Source organism: Tasmannia lanceolata, unplaced genomic scaffold (genome assembly GCF_043159265.1).
Source record: "Tasmannia lanceolata isolate RefF3 unplaced genomic scaffold, GAP_Taslan_0.1 ptg000012l, whole genome shotgun sequence".
In the NCBI taxonomy this organism is placed as follows: domain Eukaryota; kingdom Viridiplantae; phylum Streptophyta; class Magnoliopsida; order Canellales; family Winteraceae; genus Tasmannia; species Tasmannia lanceolata.
This window is the reverse complement of record NW_027518689.1, coordinates 43,744,341-43,768,810: the sequence shown is the minus strand read 5'-3', so window position 1 is coordinate 43,768,810 and position 24,470 is coordinate 43,744,341. Positions and strand designations below refer to the sequence as shown.

Below are 24,470 nucleotides of genomic sequence, written 5' to 3'. Positions count from 1 at the left end.
ATGACACTTGTAAAACTTGATTTTTTCATGCTTATGAATGATAGCTTTAGCATATAAAGATAGAATTCAGCAAGGTGCTTAGCTTTTCCATGTGGCATGAAAAGCCATTGTCCCTTTCACAACTAAAAGCAAAAATTCCTTTGGCCCATTGTTTGTTTGTAGCATCTGAAGCTTTCCCACACAGATTTTTTTTTAAATGTCTCCAGAGAAAGTTCAATATCTTGTATCTTATCTTTCTTCTTTTGCTTTGTAACCATAGAGCTATTGTGCTTCTGGGGAAGCTCCTGTGATGAATTCAAATCTTAAAAACCCTGCATTGAGTAGGGAAGTATATGAAGATGTGTTGTAAATAACTAAGCATTCCTTAATTGTGGAATTAAGAGATCATACAAAGATAAACGTGTGGGGAAGTTACGAAGAGACACTATGAGGAGAAATTAGAGTTTCTGTTTTGGATTCGATTAATAAAGACATGGTTGCTACAGGGCCGGACTCTATCACAGGTTTGGTAAGGAAACGAATAGCTCGAATGCATATCCAGCCTGTTCATCGTATAAAATTGAGATCCGAGACACCCCTAAAATAAAATATTACCAACCTAACAAAAGAAATTCTCTCTTTTCAAATCTTCTATAGCAAAACTGAGGAAAGTTGCTACAGTTGCTCTCTATAGATGGGGCTGAGTCTCAATTCTCTGGTTGAACCGCACCGCCAGATGGAGAAGAACACGAAATGGGTTTGCGATTAAGAGGTAAAAACAATCCTTTTTTTATGACATAGGGTATCCCCACCCCATTTATGACAGGACTTTTCCCTAGCAATCACCCTTAAACCACATGCATAGGGTAGTCGAACTCGCATCCGTAGGTAGCAAACCCACGATGCCAGCCAACGTGCCAGCCCAGTACGGATTGGAAGTAAACAAGCTTCATAGTAAGAGGAACAGGCGTTCTATAAACCAAGGGTCTGTTGATTCATCTCTAAATTAGCCATTTCAACCCAGACTTAAGAAACATCCTTCTGTTGAATTTCACAGAGACGGATGATTTTGGGTCTGACACAAGTACTGACATGACCCTGCTATTTTACCCACCAAGACAATTCCACAGCTTGAAAGGGATTTGATTTACGATAGAACGAGGACAGAAACATAATAAGGAGCTTCCCATCTACCGTAGGGGCCTTTTAAATAATTTGATTATGAGTTGAAAGCCCAAATGATTCTGGACCCGTGAAGAGGTGATTCCAATTTTTTCCCTCGACATTAGGCTGTTCTTTTCCCTTGTTTTGGAAGTATTTTAAAACGGTGGTTCCAAGTTTTTTCCCCCCCTCAACTTTAGGCTTTTCTAATTTCCTTGTCTTGGAAGAGTGATGGGTGTGCTTTGTCTTCTTCCATTATCAAGCAATTGAAATGCAGTAATTCGGTCCATCAGAGAAAGTGCCTGATGGTTGTAAAAAAATTAAATTATAGCAAGAACAAACATTCAACAGGCAGAAGTCTTGCCTCTTTACCTCTCTTTTTTTCACTGCAACGATGAAGATTTTAAAAGTGCAATTATTGGGATGCGAACAATCTACGGTGAGGAACTCCCCTTCATGGCAACATGCAACAACAGGAAGGAATATAAAGGGGAAAAAACCTGATGGAGAACAAGTATATAAACGATATAATGTTATTTATCCAAATACAGAAAAGGCTATAGTTTTCTTTACCTCAGGAAGGTAGGTTTTTGGGCATCAGTAATTGTAAGCTTTTAACCTATTATACTATCAGCAATGATTGATATGCCTCCTTCTTTAGCTATTTCTTTGCTGGATGATTGTTACGTAAAAGTTTTTGACTCCCAAGTAAATAGCATGGAACTCTTCTTAGTTTCTTTGAGGCCCAGCTGAGTAATATCTTCAGATACTGAAGGGTGCTTCATTTTTGTAAGTTAGTTCCTACCTTTGCATGGGATCTTCCAAAAGTTTGTGTACAAATGTATAGAAACTCACTTGGTTCGCTTCAAGTAAACCAGTATACCAATGCTCGTTAGTACGGCCGCACCCATCAAAAGCCCAGATTGAAGCGAGACCCATTCGCTTCTTTGAACAGGAGCAATATCCGATGACGATAGTGATGCGTCCTTCGAATCTGAGTAGTCGAGGTGCAACCTTAGAACCTAAAAAGGACAAACTAGTCAGCTACCCGGTGATGTGAACTTAATACACTAAGGGTGTTGAGAGCAGGATGAAACTTGAAATAATCAAATTGCATAGTATAAGGGGGCTTTCCTTTGCTTCACACCCAAAGACAAAATTATTTAACTTAAAAATAAAACCAACAAAATGAGGAGAAGCATTAGTTTCAACCCTTGCATGCACACAGGGTCTACTAATGGATCAAATGGATGTAAAGAATACATTTCTTCCTAGGAAGCTCATGGAGCAACCTCTCGAACATCACGTTTAGCCCACAACTCCCGAAATTTTTTTACTCTTAGGTGTTGTGATCAATGAATCAAAATGCTGCAAACAAAACTTTCTTGCTAGAGGGTAACTGTAGTTGAAAGCAGGCGGTAGAAGTTTAGTAGTTATTTCAGCTCCTAGAAGAAGAAAGAATAGTTTTTAAGAAGGAAAAAAAACTGTCAGTGAAGATGTGTCAAGATGTGTCAAGATCAGTGTTTAAAAACTCCTTGACTCGACAAGGAACTCCCCCGAGTCGACTCCTTTTTGCATTGGCCGCGTTCCGCGTTGCACCACATCTGCATTCCGCGTTTTGTCCTACAGAGTCAATAAACTCTTTCGACTCTCCCGAGTTATGACCGCGTCAACCGCGTCCGCGCCGAGTCAACAAGGATTTTCCTTGGCCGCGTTCCGCATCACATCCGCGTTTTTAAACACTGGTCAAGAGTCAGGACTCGAGACTCCACTACATAGACAATTTCATAATTATACCAGCAGCAACTGGATGAAAAACTATCAGTGAATGCTTGCAAAAAAAATAAGAAAAAAAAGAAGATTTAGTTTCACCACACCATCCTGTCAACCCATTCGCTAGTCCTGAATTTCTTACTTGGTAGCTATAAAAGTGTCCTTAGATACTTGAGAGGAATTGTTAATGGGCATGCTTATATGGGTATTTATCATGATTTGTGCTTCTGAATTTGAAGATTTGGCTACAGTGCACGTTTTTATTTTACTCAAATAAGTGCCGGATTTCGGCCCAACACCAATTTTGAAGTGTTTAAGTTAACAGTTCTGAGTTAATCTGATATCAGATCCACTGCGCAAAAACAGTGAGATTTAGTGCAGAAGCAAATTGAGCATTGATTGCATCAACAGTTCATCTAATGATCACGGGTTTCCATCTTTCAACTGAGTCAGTTGTGGCATACTATAAAAAATATCAGTACAATGTAAATGCCATTAGACCCTGTATTTCATATATAAAGAACAACTGGTTAACACTCTGTTCAGAGGAGCAGGCAAGGATTCAAACAAGATCCCTAGCAACCTTCTAAAGTTATATTCATATCAAAACTTGAGGGCAAGTATAAGAACTTAGAAATATAATATTTCCGTATAATTGTAATCTTAGATAATTTGGCTTTCACAATAATGATTGCATGACAACTTTTGACTATAAGGATTACTTCCATGGCCTGAATTCTTAATTTCGTACAATGTACACATAACTAGTAAAAAATATCAAAAAGTATGATATAGAGAGCACCATTATATACCTTTTAATTCACATATGACATATCTACTAATGCATACTTGCATACATGGTAATTTATTTATACTCCTAGAGTCTTCTAGAAATTTTACCATAATTAAATAAAATTAAAATATTTTAAGCAAAAAAGCACAAGAGTTGGTCGTCTCAGGAATCACATTGGGCAAGTGATGTAGGAGTGATTAGGGAAGATAGCTCAAGTCTGTTGACTTTAATCACAACAGAGGAGATAAAGGGGTAATGGCTTAAGGATTGTGGGTCTAGAAAAGGGGTATACGATCAAAGAATGCCGGACTGGTATGGGTTAGGAAATTGATGAGATGGACTGTTGAATTTATTTTTATTTATTTTTTAAATGGACAGTGGAATTTATTTGATGGACATAGTTTGAAAACTCCTCCCTGTCATCGTGGACTCCCCCGAGTCAACTCCCTTTTGCCTTGTCGCGTTCAGCGTTTTGCTCTAGCCGTATTCCGTGTTTTGCCTTACAAACAATAAAAACTCCTTTGACTCTCTCGAGTTATGACCATGTCAACCCAGTACTCATCTGCGTCGTGCCACGTTCACTAAGATTTTCTTCAGCCATGTTTTGACCCACGTCCACATTTTGAAACACTGAGATGGACTGTTGGGATAAATAGGATAAACTGTGACAATTAACTTGGTGGACTGTTGACTGTTATAGCTGTGAAGTGGGACTGTAGAAAAAGATTGGTGACCTAGGAAGCACGGGTACTCTCCCGGGTAAGGTTGTCAATTTTGGCTCGGGCTCGGAAGCTCGCTCGAGCTTGGCTCGAATCCTTAAAGAGCCGAGCCGAGCCGGCTTGCCAGGCTCGTTAAGCTTAACGAGCCGAGCCCGATTTAGGCCAGGCTCGGCTCGGCTCGTTTCGGCTCAGCTCGTTAAGAATTTAATATATTTAAATATATATATTATATATTAATATATACATTAAAAGGGTTGTCCAGAGAGTGAAAGGGGGGGCAAAATATGTCACTTCATTTTTGGAACCCCATTTGTTACTAGGACCACCCCCCATAGTGTAAAAAAAGTAGTCAAATTACACTAGAAGGGCTGTCCAGGGAAGATGAGGGGGTGTGAACTTAATATAACCCGAGCTCGGTAAGGCTCGCGAGCCTGGCCGAGCCGAGCCGAGCCCGAGCCGAGCTTTTGAGCTTAACGAGCCGAGCCGAGCCTGGCCAAGCTCGGCTCAGCTCCGCTCGTTTACACCCCAACTCCCGGGGCTCCCGCACCCGCACCCGACACATATGGGTTGCGGGTACGCCCCGGGTACGTCCAGGGTGCGTACCCCATTTTTAAAATAAATAAAAAACTAGTTTTGGTGGTTGGGTGCGTGTCGGGTGCGCACCACGCGTACCCGACACGTCCTGCTTCTTCTCTTTCCTCTCCTGTACTCTGTATTTACATGTAAACCATTTAAGTAAATGTCTTTAGATTTACATGTAAATAACGGAATACCCCCCTTCTGGATTTATTAAAAATAGTTTCAACACCCAAATCTAAAAGGAAAAAAAGTCAACTCTCCAGTTCTAGTACAAAATTCAAAGAAAAATGGTCGGGTCAAAATTTTAACTTTCTTAACTTCCAAACGGTGGGGTATTTTTCAAATTTTAAAAATTCATAAAATCTATCGTGTCCAAACATTATTAAATCCCAAAAGTCCGGTAAAAAAAATCTCATAATTTGGTCTCTAAAAATTATTCATCTTGTCAGGCACTGGTCAACACACTGGTCAACACACTGTTGACAGACTTTTTTTTTCTAATGAATGATGTATTGATGCCTCATGTTATGAAATATGGAACTTAATCACTTATGGAATGAAGAGTAATATTAGAATTTTCCATTTTGGTGATGTTATTGTTATTTAATTGCTCTACAATTTTTTTTTTTTTAATTTTTATAAATATATAATAAAATATTAAAATATATTATTATATTCGGCGTACCCGAACGTACCCGCACCCGGTTTTTTTGGCAAGTCACGTACCCACGTACCCGTGTCGTGTCGTACCCGCACCCCGTACCCGTACCCGTGCTTCATAGTTGGTGACAGTCCAAAGGGACTGGGTTTTAGTGGTAGAGAGAGAGAGAGAGAGAGCTCATTGATGGCAGCCGATAGGATGGCGAAAAGGTTTGATCGATTATGTTGACAGTTTCATGAATCTCTGGGCAGATCAGGAGAGGATATGGGGTTATCCTAAATGTTGCAGGACTAGTGGCTGGTTGAAGGTTTTTGGTCTATGGTTGTTGGTAGGGAGCTCAGGGACTGGGGTGGGTGTTTAGAACTAAGAAACATGCTTGTAGAACTGTTTGTTGAATCTGTGAACAGATCAAGGAGAGTTCAAGGTTGTGATTAAAAAAGTTCAAAAAGAGAAAGTCAGCTATCCTAAAAACAAAGGCAACAAGTAAGGAAATATGTTGGGACAAAGATGGTGGAAGCAAGGTAACGGCAGACTGGGTATACGGGGCACTGCACTGGTTTTCTTGGACAATAAGCACAGATCAACACTTCGAAATTCAAAAACTGAAACATAAAGATTAAAGCAAATAGAAAGGAAGAGGAGAATAACTTTTATTTTGAATGAATAAAGAAATTTGTACCTGGAACCCTACCATAGAAGGCCAGGACTAACTGTCCATGCTTATTTATAGCCCCCACTTAGATTACAAGCTCTTGTGAATGACTCGGCAGAGAGAAGAATAACAAGAATCACTCCAGGTTTCCAAGCAGTCACACCTAGGGTAAGGTGGTTGATTTCTTTGATTAGGAATTTGATATGGAGAAAAGAAGAAGGGAAGAAGATTACGGAGAGAAATAGAAAAGAAAGATTGGTGCTCTCTCTAAATATATGGGGAGAATCCAATGGTTTATACCAAGGTTATAAATTTCGTTTCGTTTCGTCCGAAATGGACGAAACATTTCGTTTCGTTTTCAAAATCCTCAAAATTTCGTTTCGTCTGAAATTTCGGTCAATTTCGGTCATTTCGTTCGAAATTGACCGAAATTTCGGATTTCGTCCGAAATTGCCTATAATGACTAGTTTGACTGTTTTTTGCAGAAATTACATCAATGCCCCTGTAACGGCTCTTTTGGGTTTTTGACCATTTTAGCCTCCAAATGTGACCGTTTATAGCTGTTGGGAAGGGTATTTTAGTCATTTTTACTTGCACAAACAATAAAAAAATCTATAAATAGCCTTTCCCTACCTTCTTCTCCTCCACCATCACATAAGTGATTCTCCTTCTCTTTTCTACTTTCACTTACACTATCTATTCTAATAAATTTCCTACAAGTCTACACTCTTCTTACACTCAATCCAAGTCCATTTTGGAGCAAAGGGAAGGCCTACCTTCAATTAACAACTACAAGAACTATTTCCTAAGGCTTGCAAATTACAAGTTACACTACAAATTTTAAGTGAAGGCTTACAAGTTACACTACAAAGTTCAAGTGAGGGAAGGCTAATATTATCTTATTCTCTTCAAATCAAGTTCAACCTCAAGGTTCTCGTTATTTCTTTACATTTCCTTTCTTTTATTTCTTACTTCATTTGTCCCCTTCTACTCCCTTTTTTTGTAATTTGTTTCAATTTCCTTTCTTCTAATTCATTTTCCCCCTTCTTCTACTTCATTTAAGAATGAGTGCGTCGGGCTCGGGACCTTCTGCAGGAGCATCCTCTATTAGATCGGCACCCGCTAGATCGGATGACCCGGCATGGGCTTACGGTACAATGGTTCCAGGTGAAAAAAATAAAGTAACTTGCATATTCTGTGGCAAAGTCATATCGGGTGGAGGTATAACTTGCTTGAAAGAACATTTAGCGGTTATTCCTGGTGAAGTAGCATCATGCAAAAAAGTGACTGAAGATGTAAAATATCAAATGAAGCAACATTTAGATGCAAAGAGAAAAGAAAGGGCTAGGATGAGCCTATCCAGAGCAAAGGTTGGAGGTTTTTATGGCACACCAGACGAAGAAGAAGAGCAGGATGAAGAAGACATTAGCACACCATTGCCTCAACGAATGGGTAAGGAAGTTCTTGTAGAACCGAGTGGTACAAAAAGGAAGAAGAAGGGAATCACAAGAGGGATCAGGAATTTCTTTGCACCACGAACAACCCCTGGAGCCCAGCCAAGCATTAAAAGTGCTTTGGCTACCAAAGAAACAGTAGATAGAGCAGACATGGCGGTTGGCATGCTTTGCTACGATGCCAATCTCCCTTTCAACGTTGCCAATTCACCTTTCTGGCAACCTATGTTTGATGCTGTGAATGCCGTGGGTTCGGGTTATAAGGCACCTACTTATCATGCTTTAAGGGGTTCCATTTTGAAGAATACAGTGGATGAGGTAAACAACTACTTGGAGGAGATTAAGATGTCATGGAGATACACTGGCTGTAGCATTATGGCAGATGGATGGACAGACACCAAACAACGTTCCCTAATCAACTTTTTGGTGTACTACCCTAAAGGAGTCATATTCCTCAAATCCGTTGATGCATCTGGCATAGTGAAGAATGCCGATGAATTAGACAATATCTTTGAAAAGATTGTCGGAGAGGTGAATCCGGAATATGTGGTGCAATTTGTAACTGACAGTGAGCCAAGTTACAAAGCTGCTGGGAAAAGACTAGAAGCCGCGTTTGGTACATTCTTCTGGACTCCGTGCGCAGCCCATTGCTTAGATCTCATCTTTGAGCATCTGTGCAAACCGACTGTATTTCCTCACATAGCAACTACAATTGAGAGGGCTCGGACGATTACGAAGTTCATCTACAACCATGGAAGCCTCTTGAATTTGATGAGGAAGAAATTCACAGGTGGGAAGGAATTGTGCCGCCCTGCTGCAACCAGATTTGCTGCAAATTTCATTAGCATACAAAGTCTGGTGTTGAATCGGAAAGCACTTCAGCAGATGTTTGTGTCTGATGAGTATAGTACTACTAGGTTTGTCCAACACCCACTAAGTGAAGGGGTAGTTAGATCTGTGTTGGATAAATCTTTTTGGGACCAATGCAAGTACATTCTAAACATCAGCGAGCCTTTAGTGAGAGTGCTGCGTTTGGTAGATCGGCAGGATAAACCGGCGATGGGTTACCTATATGAGGCCATGGATAGGGCCAAAGAGAACATCAAGGAGAGGTTGAAGAGAAAATCAGATTACATGCCCATCTGGAGGATCATCGACCAAAGATGGGATAGGCAACTCCACAGTCCCCTCCATGTAGCAGGATATTTTCTTAACCCTGCTATCTTTTTCACTCCTACCTTCTCTAGGCACAGTGAAGTAACCAAAGGCTTGTTGGCATGCATCACTCGACTGGTACCTGATGAAGCTACACAAGACCTCATCACCAATCAGATTGAGGATTATCGAGAGGCTAAGGGTATGTTTGGAATGAAGCTTGCAATCCGCAACCGAACGAAGTTGGGACCAGGTATATTTGAGTTGTTTGTTTAATTAAGTATAATTCATTTTAACTTTCAGTTTCTCAACAAATAATGCTTTACTATTTGTTACTTTACAGTTGCATGGTGGAATCAATTCAGAGGTGACGTGGAAGAATTACAAACTTTTGCGATCAGAATCCTCAGTAAGACCTGCAGTGCGACTGGGTGTGAAAGGAATTGGAGCACCTTCGAACACATTCACTCTGCAAAGAGAAATAAGTTGGAGCACCAGAGATTGGATGACTTGGTGTTTGTCCATTACAATCTTAAGTTTCGACAAGGGTATACAACGTAATATAATGTTTTCAACTCTCACCTCATCACTTTAAGCTTTTAACTTTAACCTTTGACATTAAACTTAATGTTTTCCTTTTCAGGGACTTATTGAGGAAATCATCTACCACTACTGACCCTTTGAGCATAGACCATCTGGATGTCTTGATGGATTGGGTAACAGAATAACAAGATATCATCCTCACGCCGGAAGACATTGGGTGGGAAAATCTTGAAGCACCTACTGCTGTGGTTGGGGCCGGGGACGACGACGACGACTTTCTCATGCCTCTTGAAGAAGATGTCCCTACTAGTGGTCCAGGTGGTATGACGGCGGCGACGACGAAGAAGACATTGAGTATGATCATCCGGGTTATGATGACTGAGAGTTGTTGCTACTAGCTATTATCTATGTTTCACTTTCATGTATCTCTTTTTTTTATGTTTTTCTATGTATCAGACTATCAGTTGGACTTGTGCAAGACTTTATGTGTTTAAGTAATGAATATGCCTTTTGGGACACATATTTGGACTATTTATTAGTTTTTCATCATTTTCTATTGATTTTTTATTTTTTTGGATTTCTCTCATATTTTTTAATATATTTTGTAACCGAAAAGTTTCGACCGAAATGCACCGAAATCCCACCGAAATTTCGTTTCGGTGGCCAAAACGAAATGGCGACCGAAACGGAATTTACAACTATGGTTTATACACTTAAGCTGACACCTAAACTCACAGCATAGCCTATGTCTAGACGACTATGTGGCTAGTAAATAAGCCTCCCGACCTTGGCTGTGAATTTCATTTCGTTTCGCCAGAACAGGGCGAAAATTTTAGTTTCCGGCCGAAAACCGGAACGAAATGGGTATACATACTGTTTCGTTCCGGATTTCGTCCGAAATTTCAAAATTTAGTTGCTTCTTCTTCTACTGTCCTTATTTCTTCTTGGTTCTTTTATCTTATTGTCTCATCCTCTTAGTAATTACATGTAAAGTCATTTAAGTAAATGTTCATTTTACTTAAGATGTACATGTAAATATGGGAATAGTCCCCATTTGAATTCATTAAAAATAGTTTCAAGACTCAATTCTAAAAGGACAAAAAGTCAAACTTTTCTAGTACAAAATTCAAAAAAATTGGGCCGAGTCAAAATCTCAACTTCCAAACGACGGGATATTTTTCCAATTCTAAAAATTCATAAATTCTATCATGTCCAAACATTATTAAATCCCAAAAGTCCGGTAAAAAAATCTCATAATTTGATCTCTAAAAAATTTTCATCTTGTCAGGCACCGATCAACACACAGGTCAACATAGGCATTTCAACTGATAGTGATTTCTCTTTAAGTAAATGTTGGATTTTTTACATATTTGGTTCCTTTAAGTGTTTCTTGTATTTTTCTAACAACTGATTTTTTTTCCCGTAATTTTAAGTCTTTAAAAAAAATATTATCATCATAGTGGAACGAAAAGTTTCAACCGAAATCGGAACAAAATGAGCGAAATGACTGAAACATTCCATTCCGGTCCCCAACAAAATGGCGACAAAACAAAATTTACAACTAAGCTCCTGACTAGTCCCTGATATCTTCCAGTTTCTACCAAGTCTTTTTTTTTTTTTTGAAAAGCGACAAAAATGTATTTATATTCATACGAAAATTACATAATAGAGGGACCAGGAGTCCCCGTATAGTTACATCGTATGACGGCCTAAGAGGGAGCTCCAGGCCCTAATAAAATTCAAAAAGACCAATCTCCCTATCCATGCCCTTTAACTACATCACCTCTAACCTAAAATCCATCTTTTCAACCTTCCTAAAAGATCCCTCCCAAACAAAATTAAACAACCAAAAATATGTGCGATCTTCCCCGAAGATCTTGAGAATATAATGAAATCTTCCCCCACCACAATAGGTCTCCCGTCGAGGACCTTGATAAAAACCTGCCAAAAATACCTTAATGAAAGAAGTCCTGTACAGTAACCCTAGAAATTCCCCATCAGGAGGAACACTTTTCCAAGTTCTGCAAGAAAGATTCAATCTCAAGTTCCATTCCGTCGTCTTCTGAACTGAAGGGGGATTCCCACAGCCTTTGCAGCCTCCCAACGAGTGTTTCGAAGCCTCCTCTTATCAACCAATGCTTTGTTGAAAAAAGGGTGTTTGTGCATTGGTGTGTGAATCTCCTTCACGTTGTATTGGCCCGTTAGACGAAAGATAATGCATTTAGCCCGGCCGCTTCCTTGAACAGTTTCCATTGTCTCTTGAGGAAACCTTTGATGATCTCCCTAGGGGTTGGATCATTCCTCGAAGCCCTCTCTTCATCATAAGTCATCATCTTCACGCTACTAAGGACATCCTCCAGATTCATGGGATCCGAGTATCGAAACCTCTTCCAACTCAAAGAGCTGGAAGAGGGAGAGGATACATCGTTCTGCTCCATTTGTGGATTGGCAAGGTGGACAATTAGATAGAACCCAAGCGACAACATTTCTTCTTTTAAATCGTGGAAAAACCCAAGCGGCACCTTATCAACGAGAGCAACCGCCAAATATATCCAATAACGAGACCGCACTTCACCAGGGAAGCGTACAAGTCAATTCAAACATTTAAGATACAAGATCCAGTTTAAATATATCTGACAGATTTTCTAAGAGAAGGTACAACTCCCCATATCACTTTAATGTTCGGGACATTTGTTCATGATAAAACGACCCATTGAGGAAGCCGCCGACTTCCTGATCTTATTTTCATTAATATAGTAAAAGCCATGTTTCAATCTTTTTCCATCCGGGGTCACCCATAAAAAAGTCACTTCAAGAGACTTTACTTTTCCAAGGATGCCTTCTCTCCCTAAACCCACCTCCTATGATATGGAGGAAACCCCCAAGGCCCATCCATCCACCTTCATAAGGAGACAGAAGCTAGAAAAGCCTTCGCGATATCTAGTCACCTAAGGGCGACACATGCCCTAAGTAAAAATTGGAAGGAGACTTTGTCCTTGAGATCCACTCAGTCGATCTTACCTTCAAATGGCTATCTGAGGATCTCCTCCCAAGCTGCTTCTCTAAAGAATTTTGACCAGCTCTCTGTTTTGACATAGGGCAATAATTAGGTGCTCGACTCTTGAGAAACAGTCCAGAGTGGCTTGTCCCAGAGCTCCCTCTGTTTAGGATACCCAGTCTATTCTTTGAGTTCGGTTTATGACCAGAATGGTATTTGATTTTATATGATATAGTATGTTTTAGTCCATGGTCAATCGGAATTCCATAAACCCCAGAAGACCCTTTTGATGATGATGCCAAACCCGAGGTCTTTCAATCGATAGTCAAATCCAAGGACGGGAGATCCTTGTGAACAACACCCACCTTTATCTGCTTTTTTTTCTACGGGGGTTTGAATTTTGAAATTGAAAGGGTGGGGCTCAATTGCTCAACGGTCATTCTGACGGAATTCTTCCGGTCAGGCACCGGCCCAAGGTTTACCACAGGGACCTCCGGCAGCTTTCTATCATCAAAAGATTTGTCCACTAAATCCAGAGGGTTCCTCAGACTCGCGGGAGAAACACCTGCAACTCTAGGAGGGTCAATACTGGGTGAGACCAATTGGTGATCACAGCTATCCTTTTGAACTTCAATTCCAATGGTGAAGTAATCATCCAGTATCCGAATATGAACAAAAGGGAGAGATAGCTTCCATCGAGAAGTAAGGATTTTAGCCGATACGAAGCTCATACAATGATCATGATTGCCTTTCATCCTTAGTTCCAAAACTGGGCCAAAAAGTTTTCCAAGGGCTTCCACAGTAGAAGTAGCCCAGGTGTGAAGCGGGATTCCGTAAAAATTAATCCAGATCTCTTCCGCTCCCTGAACGAAATCCTTGTGCCAGGCAAAGAGTGAGAGTAGCCAGTTCCCGCAAGCCTCTTTCCCCTTTGCCAGGACCCTAGCAGCCAAATCCCTTGAGTCAAACATAAACAGAATTTCATCCTTTGCTAAGACACAAGGTCTTGTGAGGGAGGGGATCTCCCAAGAGCTTCTAGCCCATTGCCAAAGTTCGTCTAAGGTTCCCCTATTATCCCTTCTCTTACAGATCAAGCACCCTTTCAGAATATCAGTTCGCGTTTCTGTTTCCTTACTCGAAATAGATAGGGTCGGAACCCCTTCTTCAAAGGATTCCGAGATCACCCCAGAATCTGGCCACCAACCGCCCTCATCACCAGCCCTCATCGGTGACTGCTGATGGCGACAAGAGCTGGGAGAGAAAGCAGGTGAAGGAGCAATCTTCTTTTTATTCAGGTGGCACCACCGGCATCGCTTTCGCCATATAAAATTTAGATAATCACAAGATAAACAGGGCCAATCCCCGGGCCATCTCCCCGATTTTACCCATTTACCCATTTACCTTCGATTGATTTTTCTGTTTCTACCAAGTCACTACAACTATCTTGCCCAAGCTTATGATTAGGATCTACAGTGTTAGCTGGTCTACATCCGAGCATCTGTCTTATTAAGAAGATCGAGAGAATAATTTCTCTGTGACAAAAAGAAGCCTTTCTCTAACCTCGCCACTTCAATTCCAAGGAAGCACTTTAGGTTTCCTAGTTCCTTAATCTGAAACTCCTTGGCAAAATGAAGTTTTAAATTTGGCATCTCTTTCGGCCAGTTTCCAATCATCACAAAGTCATCTACATAAACAACTAAGAGCAGTAGTCTCATGCTATGCTGGAAGTGCTTTATGAAGTAACTGTGGACACCTTGACTCTGCTTTTATCCGAACAGCAACAACACCTTTGAAATCTATCAAATCATCCTCTTAGTGACTACTTTAAATTGTCCAGGCCCTTCTTTGCCTTTTTTTAGATGGAAATCAGATTATTTGAGGGGCAACCATATAAACTTCCTCATCCTAGTCCCCATGAAGAAAAAGCATTCTTACTTCGGATTGCTGAAGTAGTCATTCCAGATTTGCTACTATAATAAGAACTCGAATGGAATTCATCTTAGCTACTAGTGTGAAACTTTCCTGATAATCAATATCATAAGCTCGAGTGAAGCCTTTAGCTACTAGCCTCACCATATAACTTTCCACTAAGCCATCAGCATTTTTTTTACGATGAACACTCATTTACATCCACCTGTCTTCTTTCCCTTTGGAAGTCACCAAGTCCCAAGTGTTGTTTCTCCCAAGAGCTCTAATCCCCTCTACCATGACTTCCACTCAGGTTCCGCTAATGCATCATTCCAACCTTGAGGAATAGACAAAGAAGACAGAGGATAGAGTCACCGAGTCCAAAGCATTATTTCTCCCAAGAGCTCTGATCCCCTCCACCATGACTCCCTTCCACTTGGGTTTTTCTAATGCATCATTCCAAACTTGAGGAATAGACAAAGAAGACAAACAGGATATAAAAGGATGATATGAAGGCGAGAGGAAATGATAGGAAACAAGGATAGATATGGGATGATTAGTGTAGGAGCAAACTCTCTCATGAACAACAATAGGGAGATCAAAATCATCAATATCAGGAAATGGAAGAAACAGATCTAGGGTCATTACCTGGACTTGAGGAGTCCAAAGTGAAAGGATTGTGAGAAGAGGTAGTGGTCTTTTCCTCACGCATTCTGGAGTAGACTCGTAATTCCTTGTTCTGCATGACCTTATCTTTGTTCCCATGATCCATCCGGTCACAGCACAGAATCAAATTGAGGTACTGATGGAAGCATGGAAGACAACTCTTCTACTTCGCTTCAAGTCACCCTTAAGGGGAGTCTTAATGCTAGAAAAATAGGCCATGGATTTGAAAAATGTCAAATCCATACCCACAAACATCTTAGTTGGAGGATGATAATAATTGTATCCCTTCAGTGTCGTAGACTATCCGAAGAACACAAACTTCAAGGCCTTGGGATCAAGTTTCCCTCTAGACCTCCCCTGAATATGAACAAAACAGATGTGACCATACGCTCTAAGTGACAGTGAGAAAAGATAGGAAGAAACTGATAAAACTTCCAAAATAACTTTGAAACCCAACCTCCAAGATGGCATCTTGTTAATTAGATAGGTGGCGGTAAGAACCGCATCCCCCCAATAAGACAGTGAAACTTGAATGGTAAGCATCAAGGATCTCGCTACCTCCATCAAGTGTCGATTATTACTTTCTGCAAGTCCATTTTGCTGAGAATCTACATAGATTGTCTGGTGAACACGATCATGATCACTAAGATAAGCAAGAAAGGCATCATCTATGTACTCACGACCATTATCTCACGTGAGTACTTTGAGTTGGTGTCGAATTGAGTATAGATCATATTATTGAAGACCTTAAAACAGGAGAAAACTACACGGTTTGCAGGAATCAGATATATTCATATATCCAAGTCACACGGGAGAAATCATCAACAGATGTAACAAACCATTGATACCCAAACAGGGAAATAACAAGGTCCCCACACATCAGTATACACATCAGTATGAAACAAATACAAAAGTTTCAATACTTTTATTCAAACTAGGAGAATAGGTGGCTCGACAATGTTTGGTCATTTCACAAACTTCACAATTGAACTCAAAAGTACCACAACTCTCTGTTAAAGAGAGAAACATCATTTTTTAATACAAGAAAAGAACGATTGTCTAATCTCTTATGCGATCTTATTAGTTGATCGAATGGGGGACAGACTTCCACATTTGTCTGACTTATTAGCTTGCTTGAAAGAAAAGGTTAAAAAAGAAACAAAAAGGGAAATTTTGAACATAATAAATTTTATTTTTTAAATAATGTGATGAAACGAATTTCAAAAATAAAGATAGCAGATCCACAACAATCACCGCTGGGCTTCTTCCCTCTTTCAGGAGTAGTGCATAATTATCTGTTATTGTGTCTTTGCGAAAACAACCAATTACTCCAAAAGCTTAAGCTATTGGAGTAATTGGAAGTTTCACAAGGTATCAGAGCAAAGTTTCTGAGTTCAAACCTCATTGATGTCAAAAAATCTACATGCGAAAGGATCAGTTACTCCAACAGCTTAAGTTGTTGGAGAAGGCGTTATTTAATCTTTTTATACTTAACAGTCCCCCCTCACTTGCTGCCTCTCTTTCTTTGGGTTGGCCTACACGTGGCACATGTGGGTATCAGAGCCTTGTTGCGACTTGGGACCCGGGTAGAACTCACCCCTAAATGCTAGCCATTAAGGGGAGGGTGCCCATTCCCTTATAAAGCCCATCCACATCTACTACTTTTCTGATGTAGGATCTTTGATTTCACGTGGAACCCCCAACAATCTTAAGGGGAGCGTGCCCAAACTTATACGCCCATCCACATCCCTTCACTTTTCTGATGTGGTATCTTTGCTTTCACGTGGAACCCCCAATAATCTACCCCTCGACGTGGAAGCAACGTGGACAACCTCGCCCCTCCAAGCAGATGCAACGTGGGAACTACGAGATCTTCCTCGAGGGATTTTTCAATCCTCAGAGGCATACCGAGGTTACACATACTTAGAAAAACTCTGTTTTAAATGGTATTTTTTAGAAGAAAAAAAAACGTGTTTTATTGGTGTGCCGTTTAATACTCCATTTAAAACTTTTACAATGAAAAAAACTCGGTTTTTAGAGGCAAACGTTTTGAACACGTTTTTTTGGCCAACTTTCCAATTTTACCCCCACCATATTTTGTTAACTATGGAGTTACTAAGATCTTCCCCGAGGGATATTTCCGTCCTCGGAGGCAAACTGGGGTTACCATGCCAATACCACTAGCAGGGACCCGGGTAGAACTCACACTCAAAAGCTATCCTTTAAGGGGAGGATTCCCAAATCCTGATAAAGCCCATCCACATCCCTTCACTTTACCGATGTGGGAACTTCTTCTTTTGTGTGGAACCCCCAACAATCTCCCCCTCCAAGCGGAACCAGTGTGGACAATCTCGCACACATCCCTTCACTTTACCGATGTGGGATCTTTTGCTTTTGTGTGGAACCCCCAACAATCCCCCCCTCCACGCGGAAGCAGCATGGACAATCTCGCACCTCCACGCTGCGGCAACATGGGAACTACGAGATCTTCTCCTAGGGAATGTCACCGTCTGCGGAGGCACACCGGGGTTATCGAGATCTTCCCCAAGGAAATTTCACCGTCCTCGAGGGCATACCGGGGTTACTGGGGTTACTGAGATCTTCCCTGAGGGATATTTCCGTCTTCGGAAGCAAACTGGGGTTGCCACACCCCGGCTTTGATACCATGTGAAAACAACCAATTACTCCAAAAGCTTAAGCTATTGGAGTAATTGGAAGTTTAAGTCCTAAAAACAGATTACCAAGGATACAGAAAATCTTTTGACTAGTACTGACTCAGACTTCAGAGACACTTTTTAATCAAGATAAATCGCAATAATTTTGGCTCTTCAACTTTTTACTGCAAGTGACAGATAGCAAAGGGTTCGGGAAAGATCTACTTTTTATTCTAATAAAAAAACTCACACAAGAAGCAGTTACCTTCCACCCAGCTGATCTGGCATGATTCACAGCATTGACAAGATCACTATCAGTCGCAATTAGAACTTTGTCACCTTCATCATCTTCATACTACAACAAGAAAAAGAATAATATATCTAATCGGTTAGACACGTAGAAGCAAAATGACTGCAACTATTTGACATATAGACTGAGACCTCACCAAAAACTGAGGTTGACCTTGACTATTGCTGGCTCCTATTCTCTGCATGACAGCAGAAGCAAGCTCACTCAAATTCTCGGTACCTTCAAGGAATCAAAGCATGTATCTTGTTATTTTAGTTCAATAATGCTCACTCAAACTCTCGGTCGTTTATGTTTTTCAATAAAATTGGCTATCATTTTCAAAAATAAAATAAAATAATGCCACAGTAAAATGACAACTTCAGCTCCTGGGTTCCTAAATAGATATTTTCCCTAGAGTCCATACCGCAATTGAATCGATGTACACGTCCTTTATGATCCTCAATTTTAAAGGCAAACGAGTTTCCAAGCCCCAGAGGTGGATATACAAACTTCCCTGGTTCTGCACCATCTGATGCCATTAATGCAGATATTTCACTGCGCAAAAACAGATGTGGTTTATTGACTGAATATAAGGTCAACGATATAGGCAAACATGGTCAACAAAATAATACCTTTGTGTATCATATTCATCATCTGGTGGGTCCAGAGCCAGAGCAGAATCCCAGAACTTCTGCATCATTGTGCTTGCAACGTCGTTTACAGCACCAGAACCTCCTTCAACCTTGCAAGCAATCAGAAGTTCAGCTATCAGACTAAAAGAAAGAATTTCCTAACATTTTCAAAAGTGCTCAGCATAAACTAGGAAAAAAGTCTCATGCTTTAGCTCAATAGTGCACAAAATGATAACAAAGCAAGAACCAACAACCATTTACCCTGACCAAAAAATTCCCAAGTCCTGAATGTCAAACTAATATAACAAGGCAATCGAAATCAAAGTCGTGATCAAAGTATGACAAGATATTGTATGAACCTCAAAGGAATCAGCCTTGACCCAAAATTAGAACCTAGTGCCTAGATTTCCCTACATGACATTGTTAGAACAATCTGAAAATGTTAGTGTAGTATATATAGACTTGAGAGCGGAAAATTTTAGCTTCGTTTTTTAACAAAAATCATCAATATAGAAGTTAAAATGATGATCACCATTTCAAAAAAAATGATGATTTACGTTGTATCCGGATGCCTGGCATATTGTCACAATAAATAAGCAATTTTTGCAATATCATCATAATATTTTTGCAACATCACAGACACCAAAACAAAGTTAATATAAAAATAGAGAAATAATAGATGCACTCCCATGATTTGATAACAGCATTTCTACTCTTTATCTCAAAGCACCCTGATTGGATGTTGATAGCCTTTTAGGACTCTAAACTGCCTCTAACAATTGATCAGAAAATTTCAAAAAGAAAGAGAGGAAAGAGTGCATTTATTAAACCAAGGGTGTAGACATATTAATGCAGGACGGGCACGGAAAAATCATTACACATGCAGCTCAGATACCACTTGATGCAGGACAATTTATGGGAGGAGAGGATAGTGGTCTAAGAATAAATGGATGCTCAAATAGAGAGCAGATATGGATCAGATCTGTAATCTTGCAGTTCTAGAATGATCTGACTCTTGGATAAAGTAAGTTTCTCTTGGATACAGTAAGTAAGGATTCGCTCAGATACCACTTGATCTGAGAAAATTTATGGGAGGAGAGGGGAGTAGTGATCTAAGAATAAGGGGATGCTCAAATAGAGTGCAGATATGGATCAGATCTGTAAACTTGCAGTTCTAGAATGATCTGACTCTTGGATGAAGTATATCTTTGTATATAAGTTAGGATTCGTATCTAGGATCGATATACCAAAGTTGGGTGACAAACGGACCGACGGATCATCAATTTGGGTAGAAATAAAGAGATCTGCAATCTTGAAAAATGGACGGTTCAGATCTAACCATTGGATTGGATTGATTTTCAGGTATGTTATGGCAACTACAGAGGAGGAATTTTCTTCAAGCTTCGGTCCATATCAGACTGTCAGATAAAAAGTTATGGGACACGACTATGTTATACGAATTCTTCTGAATAGGCAGAGTACACATGTAAAGACGTGTTTCAGATTCCAATAATTCAGGATTCACGGCAACACTTCTAGATCTCTTTTATTTGTTTTTTTCTAAATACTACTACAGCAGCTTTAGAAGTACCAGATGTTTTGAGTTTTATCCATCCTAGTAGTAAGTTTTTTATATGGAAATAAAAGGTTATATGTACTTTAACCTATTAAAAATTTTAATATATTACTTGTTATAATTAAACTTACAGAATTGATTAAAATATTTGAGCGAATCCACGAATATTTCTTTTTGAGGCTTGCCGAATCAGACACTCGATACCCATGTCGATTTCAACACTTGTACCCATACTGATGAAACATATCCTCACGGCTGGTTGACAAAAATTGAGACCATAGTTTCACCAACTTCTCCCATGAGTTGATTGTGTCCTTACCCAATTGAACTCTTGCCGATTGGATTCGTTGCCACAATGTAGATGTGTGGCCTTTGAGTTTGATACCCACAGGCTTCACTTGTATGTTTTGGATATCTCGAAATATTCAAAAATTCTTCCTTCAACCAATCCATTGAGTGCTTGCTTTGTAATTGAGGCATACAGCCACATATTACAAATAAATTAAAAACATAGTGGTCAAAACGTATAAGTACAGACCAATCAGGCCAAATGTGCGACAAAAACTAAAACATAATGGGCAATGGGTATATGGACAAACCAATCACCTTCAACTGTGTACACATAAAATGATAGAGTGGACTACCATCTTATAAAAAGGAAAATTGGGAGCCAATATTTGGTCCCTTGCTTTGAAAGATGACACCTTCTATTTTAATTTTTTTTCCATTTGCTGCAATATTTCCCAATGAGCTATAACTGGTAACAGCCAACGAAAAAGTCTAAAAAGGGATAAAGAAAAGAGGATGTAAATATTACTGATAAATATTTAGTAAACAGTGACCACAAATAATTCATCCGAATATACGAGATATTATATGGAATCTGAGAAATCAATTAGTTACCATGGAAATTGCAGCATGAGTTATTTGCAGAACATCCACACAAGCAGCTACACATCCATCTGCCCAAGAAATGCCATCAAATATTTGCTGGCAAAGAACACCCTAGTCTAATCTAGGAAATTATTTCTTACCCCTATCTAGAACAGGGAGGTGTAAAAACTTCCCATCGTGCATTATATGTAATGCTTCAAGAATCGTCGTGTCCAATGTTGCACATTCAGGGTCTGCTGTCATCACCTTCAGAAACAAACAAATTATGAGTGTAGAGAAATATTATAACAAGACTTCTTTATATAGTGGCATAGTTGCCACATGCAAGCATGGATGCTGTTGATAGTGGACTAAGTAGTAAATAAATATCGAAGTCCACCAGCTATTTCAACACTTCAACACAATACATTGTGATGGGATGGAAAACTATACATAATTCAACCAAAAATCAGCCCCATTGAAGATATTTTTAAAAGGTTAGAAACATATATATATATATATATGCATATCCACAAACATGTGTCCGAGTGGCCAGAATCAAAATATAGCCTTAGAAACATAAATAGCCCCAAGACCATAGTATCTCAAATATATGAGCTCTCTAATATTGAGAATCCTCACTTTTAGACTTTTCTTATTGGCTGTTGCATCTCCCAAAAACCTATCAACAGCCAATTAGAGAAGTCTCAAATGGACAGACACAGTTTGTCCACAAATCTGCTCATTTTCCATCGACTGTTGAATGGGTTAGGATGATCCTATGGGGCTGATTTTTTGTGGACACCCTATCTAGGTAATGACCTTTCAAATGAATGGTTTGGATCACCCAAAAAATGTGGGCTCCCACCGACTGGAATGACACCCCCAATGTTTTAAAAATCAGAATCGAATCGTAAATCGTAATAAGGGGTCAAATCGTATAGGATCGTACATAGTATTGTAAATCATAAGATTCATTCATTCACACACACACGCACATGTATTTGTTTATATATAGACAAATATAAACATATATATATAGAGAGAGAGAGAGAGAATTGCTAGCGTCCATCGCAAAAGGGTTTTCGCGGCTGGTCTGTCGCACATCAGACTAGCCACCTCGTTAATGCAGACAACAGCTTTTGTCTCCATTCACAAGATGGCTGGTCTGACGTGCAACATACCAGCCGCGAAAAGCTTTTTGCGATGGAGCTTAGCAAATCCCATCTATATATATATATATATACTTGTAATCTTGGGGGACTCCTGGTCCCTTTCTCATGATTACAAACATATACCAGGTTAGATATATATATATATATATATATATATATATATATATATATATATATATATATATATATCAAAAAAATTATAAACAATTATACTTCTATCCTTTTTAACCCTTCACTTCACCATCTCCAGTGAATAGGAATCACTCTCTATGTTCCCTTTATCAAGAGTGTTCCAGCAGCGGCTGTTTACTTCTAGGCCCTTGTCGGGAAACCAGTCTTTCCCTTCAGAAGAATCCTCGACTGGGTGGGCCGCAAGGTGTCTTCCTTTCCGCTCGTCAAGTTCAAGATTGGATCTTACGCCAATGGTTACCGGCCGCGCAGGCTCCGTTTCGGGGCCTTGGTTACGGGCAACTACTGGTCCTCGGCTTCCCCTTTCTTTACTCGAACCGCTGACATCCGCCACGGGGTAGAGAATAATAAAATAGAATATTTTTCATTATTCATCCAAATCTATTAATTTAAATAGAAACTACCATGATTCGTTATTCAATATAATAATACGAATTGTCTGCTTATAGACTTGTTGCATATTAATCATCTATTTTCCGTCCAAACCCATGCAGATATAATGAGATCTATAACCAAAGATGAAGCACATACCCTACAGATATAATGAGATCTACAACCTATTTCTTCAAGCACAACAAAGTCCACAATTATTTTATTTTTATTTTTAATGGTAAAGTATATAATTATTCTTTCACCATATACATAGCATGCAAATAGTTAAGAGCATGGGAAGAAGATCTGCCAAACATTAGACATCACCAATATAAGTAATGTTTCAAAATTTCAAAAGGTAGGTTCCATGAAGAATATCCATTGGAAATTTTGATTAACCACTCTACAGCTGGTTTAGAGTGAACAAACAGATTGCCAAAAGTAAGCCAGAATATCTACTTAGGAAGTCTTGGGCCTATCCAAAACCTGCTACTCAAGTAAATCCTTCACCAACTCAAAAAGGGAGAAAAACCCACACAAGAGAGCTAAAAAGAAGGCCACATTTATAAAAAAAGAGTTATGTTTCAAAAGAAGAAACCTTTTCAACCAGAGTCAATTCAGGGGAAAGATTGTGAGCCACAACACGCATAAGGACATCTTTTGAACTGCAATAGTGCAACCACACTGCTGTCAGTACCACTCAAAGTGCAGAACATGACACTAACTGAAAAGAAGCATGTATGCATCATGCGCACATATCATATCCATGGATTTAGACCGAAAGCGATTTTTTTTTCAAACTAGGTCATTTCGGCCAAAATTTTCACAATTTCAGTCAAAATGACCAAATTTTGCCCAAAATCAAAACATAAATCCCAAATTTTCCAAAATCCGAAATTTCGGATTTCGGCCGAAATTTAAAACAACGATTCTAAGAAAAATGAAATCAGCTAAAAAAAGGATTATACGTAAGAATCCCCTGAGGCTTGTTTCCTGTTACAATAACTACTGAATTAACTCGCAGTTCTCTCATCTTTTTTGTGGCAACATAAACAGGATCCGATGGTGATACCGTCGCAACTCTGCAAATGGAGACAATTACAAAGATTGGAAGCAGAAATAAATCTCAAAAGTGAATATATTAATAAAAGTCCTTAACAGAGACGAGCCAAAATAATCGGCTGGTAGATATTAATCGTACTTGGTGTTTTCAGTGATGATCGTGGCCAAGGAAGGTTTAAACATCCGCTCCCGAAGAGTTTCTATGAAAGCGTATGGAGCTCCAGCTACAACAGCAACAAAAATCAGATCCAATCTATCAATTCATTATGTATTACATCGGAGTCATGGAATAGAAAACATTAGCAAATGGATTACAGGACTACCTAGAAAAGGAAAAACAAATGTCAACTTGAGTTATGGAATAGAAAACCTTAGCAAATGGATTGCTGGACTACCAAGAAAGGTTCAAAAAAAGAAAAGAAAAGGAAAAACAAGACCATTCAAAGAAAGAAAAGAAAAGGAAAAACAAATGTTAGCTTGTCAAATTCAAGTTTATTTGTTTCCAATAACTTGCAAAACAGCAATTTAAATCAATAAGAACAAATGGGAATAATCACAAAAACAGAGAGGCTCTGAAGGGCAAAAAATAGAAAAGAATACGGATGATACA

General features: G+C 39.4%; 1 protein-coding gene across 1 annotated transcript in view; it reads right to left on the bottom strand.

The window, feature by feature from the left end:
• Positions 1 to 1,619: 1,619 nt before the first annotated feature.
• Positions 1,620 to 24,470, bottom strand: part of LOC143888317 (CBS / octicosapeptide/Phox/Bemp1 (PB1) domains-containing protein) — a 43,524-nt gene continuing 20,673 nt past the window's right edge. The window contains exons 5-14 of the mRNA XM_077392691.1: positions 24,000 to 24,084; positions 23,767 to 23,880; positions 23,397 to 23,463; positions 21,224 to 21,329; positions 21,093 to 21,151; positions 18,614 to 18,723; positions 18,406 to 18,536; positions 18,139 to 18,221; positions 17,958 to 18,047; positions 1,620 to 2,162 (exon numbers count right to left, since the gene is read on the bottom strand). Of these exons, the coding sequence (XP_077248806.1) occupies positions 1,992 to 2,162; positions 17,958 to 18,047; positions 18,139 to 18,221; positions 18,406 to 18,536; positions 18,614 to 18,723; positions 21,093 to 21,151; positions 21,224 to 21,329; positions 23,397 to 23,463; positions 23,767 to 23,880; positions 24,000 to 24,084 (1,016 nt within the window). The 3' untranslated portion in view covers positions 1,620 to 1,991. The remainder of the gene's footprint in view (positions 2,163 to 17,957; positions 18,048 to 18,138; positions 18,222 to 18,405; positions 18,537 to 18,613; positions 18,724 to 21,092; positions 21,152 to 21,223; positions 21,330 to 23,396; positions 23,464 to 23,766; positions 23,881 to 23,999; positions 24,085 to 24,470) is intronic.